This window comes from Thecamonas trahens, assembly GCF_000142905.1.
Source record: "Thecamonas trahens ATCC 50062 unplaced genomic scaffold supercont1.39, whole genome shotgun sequence".
NCBI classification, from domain to species: domain Eukaryota; order Apusomonadida; family Apusomonadidae; genus Thecamonas; species Thecamonas trahens.
Genome location: NW_013657641.1, coordinates 311408 through 318229, shown reverse-complemented (window position 1 = coordinate 318229; position 6822 = coordinate 311408). Strand labels below are relative to the sequence as shown.

Genomic DNA, 6822 nt, shown 5'->3' with positions numbered 1-6822 from the left:
CCCCTCTCCACCCACACATACAACCCACACACCCCCTTCCCCCCTTCCCCTCCTCCCTACACTAGGTAGCCCCCCCCCCCCCCTGACCTTCCACATGCTTTTGGCGGTGAATAATTCCCCGCCAGCACAGCCACACACAGCCACACACACCCGTACACACCCGATTGCCCATATGCCCATACCTCGCTTCAGCAACTCACGGTGGGGTACGAGGAAACACTCGGGGAACGGGGTACAGGTCTGGAGTGTGTGTACCCGTCGGGCTATGTCGTCTGCTGCAAAGGCCTCGGCCTCTTGGGCGAGTGTGGTGCAGAAGGAGGGCGAGGCGGCCGAGGGCAAGGACAAGGATAAGGGCAAGGGCACGGCTGACGGCCCGACTACAGACTCGCTGGCAAGCGCATCCTCGTCACAGGCCACCACTCAGAGGCCACCGCGCCCGCGGAGGCGCTTTGTCTCGGAAGAAGTGCCTGGCGAGGCCGACAGGGCTCGCCGCGCGGGTGGCGGTGGAGCGCGTGGGCCGCGGGCAAGCGCGGGCAAGGCGCCTGCTCCCGCCAATCCCTCTGACCGCTGCACAAACACGTGGCGCAACGGCAAGGGTTCGTCGTGGTCGGCCGGGGAGCAGCTGCCGGTTGACAGAGACTATCTCCGTCCCCCGGGCGACGCCGGACATGAGCCACCCGTCCAAGACTCACCCGACCGCTGGTCGCGCTCGCCATCAGACACACGCTCGCTATCGGGCACTCGCTCCGGCTCGTCAGGTTCCACAGGCGGCAAGTCGCGGAACAACGGGAACAGCGGCGGAAACGGCGGAAAGTCCGGCGGCCGGCGCAACAACTGGCGCAAGCGCAACGGGCGCACCTCGTGGTCATCCGACGCCGAGCGCGGCCGGGCTCAGCGTCACAACGGCGGCGGCCGCAACGGCGGTGGCCGCAACGGTGGTAGTCGCAACGGCGGTGGTCGCAACGGCGGCGGCCGCAACGGCGGTGGCCGCAACGGCGGTGGCCGCAACAGTGGCGGTGCCCCGCCGCCGTCGTCGTCGCACGAGCAGTCGAACCGCGGGACGGCCAAGATCTCGCGCCGCCGCTCGCGCCGTGCCCGCTCGTCTTCGTTCATCCCGTTCATGGACCTCGACCCCGAAGTGGTTGCCACCGCTGTGGCGGTGACCAACTCGGCAGACCGGCCCGAGCGCGCAAAGTCGCAGGAGCCGGCCCACGCCGCGCCCGGCCGCAAGCGGCGCGCAGGCTTTACCATGACCTTGCAGGAGACCTCCGAGTTTGTCTCGTCGCTCGCAGAGTCAGTCGCCACAGACTCCAAGTCGCCCGACTCGAGCCTAGTCCGCTCGCTCTCGGGCTCGTCCGAGTCGCCCGAGACCTCGGACCTGCTCCCGTACAAGTGGGTCTTTTGGTTTGACGAGTGTCCGTGGAAGGGCGTCTCCACCGAGGAGTTTGACGAGTCGCTCCGCGTCGTTGGCTCGTTCGCCACCGCCACCGGCTTTGACCGCTACTCCAAGTCGATGCGCCCCATCCGCGACATGCCGGCATACTGCAACCTCCGCATGTTCAAGGCCGGCATCAAGCCGCTGTGGGAGGACCCGCGCAACGTCAACGGCGGCCGCTGGCTCATCAAATGCGGCAAGAACCGCGGCCTCATCAAGTCGGTCTGGCAGGACGTCACCATCGCCGCCGTCGACGACTCGTTTGTTCACCTCGACTTTATCTCGGGCATCACCCTCCAGATGCGCGCCCGCAAGGGCAACTCAGTCGCCATCTGGTCCATGGACGCCTCGCGCCTCGACGTCGTCGAAGAGGTCCGCGCCTACCTCCTCAACCTCCTCGCCCCGCACGGTATCAAGTCCATCGACCACCAGGACATGCGCACCGCCCTCGACTACAACGAGGCCTTTGTGCCGCAGCCAAAGGCCACAAGCTCCTCGCCAACACGCTCCGACAAGCCCGCGCGCCGCGTCTCGGCCGAGCAATGAACACCCACCTCGCAAACCACAGCTACTCTCCTCCGCTGTACTTGGGATGGTTGACAAACGGGACTCGCCGCCACCCAAACAACACCGCAGCCTCAAAGTGGATCCGGAGCCAGGTGACCACCGCAGGCGGCAGCGCTGTCAGCGCCTTGTGCGCCAGAAACGCCCGCCGCGAGCTCGCCGCCACCGGACGAAGCACAAGGCACGCGTACATGGCCGCCGCATCGTCATCGTCGCTCCTCAGCGTGATCGTCAGCGAGAGAGCGCTGCCGTCGCCACTCCGCGGATCGTTGAACTGGAACTCGTAGTCGTAGCCCATGGTGTTGAACGGCGAGACGTGCATGGCCTTGCGGACACGCTTCTCGCCGTCGCTCGGGAGCACGTACACCACCCGCTCACCCCACGGCGTGTTGGTCACCTCGGCAACCAGCCACGCGAGCTTGTCGTCGCCATCGTAGCAGTAGAAGACCGTGATCGGGTTGAAAAGCATGCCCGCAGCCTGTGCGCTCGAGAGCATGAAGACCCGCGCCACCGGCGCTGCCTCGGGCGCATGCGCCGCCACCACTGCACGCACCCGCCTCGCCACCGGCTGGCCCACTGTCCCTGCGCCCCACACCTCGTCATCCACGCCGGTCCGCACCCCAAACCACCCGCCGAGCCTCGAGCCGTCGCGCGCCAGCCGCCGCATCCACGGCGAGAGTTCGCCGTCGCCATCGTCGTCGTCGTCATCCTCGGTCATCTCCGCCAGCACCATCCACACCGGATACGTAAACTTGTGCTTGGCAGTCAGGCTCCGCGAGTGTGTGGTGAAGCCGTCCAGAAGCTCGATCGGCTCCCCGCCGTCGGCCAGCCGTTCGCATCCACTCTCCACCTCGAACCTCGTCGCCAGCACCGCGCACTTGTGCACGAGCCATACCGCCCACGCAGCCACCACCGCCAGCTCCACCCAGCTCAGCCCTCTCCCCACCCCGTCTCCGCTCCACCGCGTCAGCCCATACCCTGCACTCGCTCCTGCTCCGGCCCAAACCACCCACCGCCATGCCCCCATCGCGCCAGCGCAGAGACAGGTGCGCCCGCCCGTCGCCCGAGTTGTCGTCAGCCGACCGACCGAACCGTCTCGACCTGACCCAGCCCCCCCCCACACACACACGGCCATCAATGTCTGTATTCCTCATCGCACACGCCCTTTCTACAGCGACTTGACTTCCATCTCGGTCATCCGCTCCGAGAGCGCGTTGTAGGCGAGCTTGGCCTTGGCCAGCTGCTTGGCAAGGCCGCGCTTCTCGCCGCGCAACGTCTCGAGCTCAAAGGCGGCTTCGGCCGACGCCATCTTGGCGCCGATCAGCTCACCCTCCAGCTCACGGAGCGCAGCTTTGGTGGTCTCGAGCTCCACGCCCAGCGCCTCGCGCTCGATCTCGATGTCGCGGATGTGGCCCGACGCCGACGTGGTGCGCGCGAGCTGCGGCATGGCGCGCAGCCGCCGCTCCAGCGCTGCATTCTGTGCCTCTAGCTCGCGAACCTGGACTCGTGCTGCTGCCGCCTCCTGCCGTGCCGCCTCGAGCTCGGCTGCGCTGCTGGCGGCGGTGGCTTCGGCTGCGCTGCTCGCACTGCGCTGTTGCTTGCTCGCCACGAGCTCCTTGCGTAGTGCCGCAGCCTCTGCCTCAGCAGCCTTTTTGTCGGCCACCAGCTGGCGGCACTTGGTCATCAGCACCTCGTTCTCGTCCTCGATGGCCGTTATGTCCTCCTCCAGCTCGCGAACCTCGCCCTCGAGTTGCTTGGCAAGCGCGCGGTACTTGCCGTCGTCGCTCCCGCCGCCGCTCCCGCCTGCTGCTCCTGCGCTCGCCCGCGCCTCGGCCAGCTCGTCCTTGATGCTAGCTGCCTTGGCCTTCTCGCGCGCAACCTGGCTCTTGAGCTTGGCAATGGTCGCCTCGTAGACCGCGCGCTCGTCGGTCCACGACTGCGCGGCGGCGTCTGCTGAGGCCTGCGCCAGCTCGAGTTGCGTCTCCAGCTCGGCGACTCGGGCGCCATCGGCGCCATATGCCTCGGTCTCGCGGAGGAGCTCTTCGCGATAGCGCGACTCGCGGCGCGACTCGCCGGCGCCGTCGTGGTCGACCGATCCCATCTCCGACGAGAGCATCGCCAGCTCGTCCGCCGTCCGCCACGACATGGCCGCAAATGCGTCAGTGCGTCGTCGTCGGCAGACTCTCGGACAAAGGCGCAAGCAATGGTCAGCTCGAGCTCGGCCGAGCGGACCATTGACGACGCCGGCTTGAGATCAAACGCCTGCCGCACCGCCGACGCATCCAATGACGCAAACTCGGCCAGATCCAGCTCGACTGCCGCCAGCGTCTTCTTCCCGCCCTTCTTCCCCTGATCCTCCTTCAGCGCAAACTTGTACATCTTCTTCTCAAAGCCCGAGCCGTCCGACTCTTGATACAGCGTGGCCACCATCGACAGCTCGCTCTCCCACCCGATCACTCCCGCCTTGACGAACCCGGCATGGGTAAAGGCCTTGCGCGGACCCCGTGTCCACGCCACCATCAGCGGCATCGGCGCCCTGCCCATGCACCCGCGCCCGCACCCATACCCGCACCCGCACCCGCACCCAGAGTGAGTGCCTGCCCCTCCCCCTCCCCCCCCCCCCCCTCCCGCCACACCCAACCCCACACCCACACCCATGCCCACAACCTACATCTTGGCTGTGTGGACAACCTGGCAGCTGTGGACGGTGACAGTGTACTTGAACTTGAAGCTCTTCTTCCCAATCCGTCTCACAGCCTTCAACATGGTGCTGTCCCGGTCGAGAGAGAGAGGTATGGCGGCAGAGGCGCCGAGGTGGTGCCCCCCCCCCCCTTCCCCTCTCCCTCATGCCCCCCTCCCACCTGCCCGCTATCAACACACCTGATTGATGATCAACGATCACGGGCTGGCCAAGCTAGTACAGCAGGATCCAGAGGTAGGCCATGACGACACCGACGGCGCAGTAGAGCGAGATGGCCATGGTCGGGAGAAAGACGAGCGAGGGGAGGGCGAGCGGAGCGACGAGGTAGGCAAAGCCTAGCATGGGAACAAGGCCGACGAGATACGCCACGTACAGCTTCGGCAGAGCGGGCGAGAGCATGGCGTAGATGTAGAGTGTGTAGCAGACGCTGACACCGATCTTGAGCGGGGTGAGCACGCCCGGCGGGAAGAGCGGGAAGAGCGCGACGTGCGCGACGGCCTGGAGGAAGGTGAACATACCGGCGTAGCGCGGCGAGGTCGGCGCGAGGACTGCGAGGGGAATGAGCGGTACAATGAGCGCCTTCTCGTGGACGTGCCAGCCAAAGAGGAATGAGGCAAGCGAGACCTCGACGAGGCCGTGGATAAAAACAATCGCCGGCCGCTGCAGGTACCGGAGGAAGCGCGCTGCATCGCCGCGGGGGGCGGCGACGAGCGCGCCCGCAGGCGTCGTCAGCCAGACCTTGGCCACCGACGGCAGCATGGCCAGCACCGTGAGCAATGCCGTCGTGCCGGGGCTTATGCTCGGCAGGACCGAGAACGCACCCTCGCCCACAAGGCCCGATGTGAGCCGCGTTGCCGAGCCGGATGAGAGCGCGACCTCAGCGCCGCAGTAGAGCGCCCACACGTTCGGTGCCCAGTACGCGTGCACAAGGCCTCGCTTGAACGGGAACAGCCGCTCAAGCATGGCCCACCCCGATCCGGCAGCCACAAATGGAGCAAAGGCAGCACCGAGGACAGCCACAACAATGCCAGCAAGGATCGCAAACCGCGCGAGGGAGATAGAGCCGAGCGACGCCCTCGGCTGCACTACAACGGCTTTGAAGAGAAAAACGGTGTAGACAAGCCCCAGAACAAGATAGAGATGCTTGAAGCCGAGCAGCGCCGCGTACGCCGCCGCCGTCAGCGCGTAGCCTGACCGCGACGTCACGCCGCCGATCGAGAGGAGGAGCAAGCCAGTGAGCATGCCGTTGTACTGAAAGTGAACATGGTCCAGCAGGAGCAGCGCCGGTGAGCCCAGAATGAGAACGAGGGAGATAGCCTGCGGCGACGACCAGATCGAGCTTCCGCCGGCCGCCACCCCGCCGCCGCCGCGGATGCCGCCGGCAGTGCCCGAGTCGTCGACGGTCTCGACCTTTGCAAACGACCGCGGCGGATACGGGTACCAAAAGCCATACACCGCATACACCGCGCCTAGCGCCAGCACCAGATCGGCGACCATGACTGTGGCGCGATGGACGATCTTGGCCCGGGGTGAGGCCGCGTCGAGCTCTGCGGCGCCGGCGTCGTCGATCTTGACGACCAGCGACGGCTCGATGTACGGCATGGCAAGCGAGAGGAGGTACTCGAACCAGGCAAAGAACGGCGGATAGTCGAGTGTCCACTGCGAGGTGGCATCGGTGTACCACTCGGCCATGGGCGTGGTATGGGTGAGGGCGAGCCATGCGCGGTGGACGTAGTAGTCGGTCGAGGCGTAGCTCGGCACCAGTGCGAGCTTCAGCCCGCCCATGCACACCACCACCACCATACCCACCCATACCACATCCCACATACGCACACGTGCCATTCTTCTCCCTCACGTCGAGTCAAGTCGTGCCTTCCCTCGCCTCCAGCCTCCCCGCTCTTGCCGCGATGCCACCTGCCTCCCCTCGTCTCGCCGGCTTGCTCGCCCAACTCTGACCCACTTGGCCGCTACCGATGAGGAGAGAGCGCCGATCGGATGCGAGGAGAGAAGAGGGGGGCGGAGGGGAGGGAGGGGGGAAAGGGAGGGGAGGGGAGGGGGAGGGGGGATGATGAGCACAGGGTGCCCAGATCGGGCCCATTCCCCTCCCCCCCCCCCTCTCCCC

At 66.6% G+C, this 6822-nt stretch overlaps 4 protein-coding genes across 4 annotated transcripts; 1 reads left to right on the top strand and 3 right to left on the bottom strand.

Moving 5' to 3' along the window:
- Positions 1-265: 265 nt before the first annotated feature.
- AMSG_08285 (Eif4e2 protein) lies at positions 266-1981 on the top strand (the record flags this gene model as incomplete). Its single annotated transcript, XM_013900161.1, has 2 exons — positions 266-596; positions 768-1981. 2 exons carry the CDS (start codon positions 266-268, stop codon positions 1979-1981), a joined length of 1545 nt encoding a protein of 514 aa, XP_013755615.1.
- On the bottom strand, positions 1693-3018 carry AMSG_08284 (plasmid partition ParA protein; the record flags this gene model as incomplete). The annotated part of the gene is made up of 2 exons (XM_013900160.1): positions 1693-2918; positions 3013-3018. 2 exons carry the CDS (start codon positions 3016-3018, stop codon positions 2004-2006), a joined length of 921 nt encoding a protein of 306 aa, XP_013755614.1. The 3' UTR covers positions 1693-2003.
- A 108-nt stretch (positions 3019-3126) lies between these two features.
- AMSG_08283 (uncharacterized protein) lies at positions 3127-4765 on the bottom strand (the record flags this gene model as incomplete). The annotated part of the gene is made up of 3 exons (XM_013900159.1): positions 3127-4121; positions 4190-4535; positions 4671-4765. 3 exons carry the CDS (start codon positions 4763-4765, stop codon positions 3168-3170), a joined length of 1395 nt encoding a protein of 464 aa, XP_013755613.1. The 3' UTR covers positions 3127-3167.
- Positions 4766-4877: 112 nt separating this feature from the next.
- AMSG_08282 (dolichyl glycosyltransferase) lies at positions 4878-6584 on the bottom strand. The gene has a single exon (XM_013900158.1). The coding sequence runs from the start codon at positions 6540-6542 to the stop codon at positions 4914-4916; it is 1629 nt and encodes a 542-aa protein (XP_013755612.1). The 5' UTR covers positions 6543-6584; the 3' UTR covers positions 4878-4913.
- Positions 6585-6822: the final 238 nt, after the last annotated feature.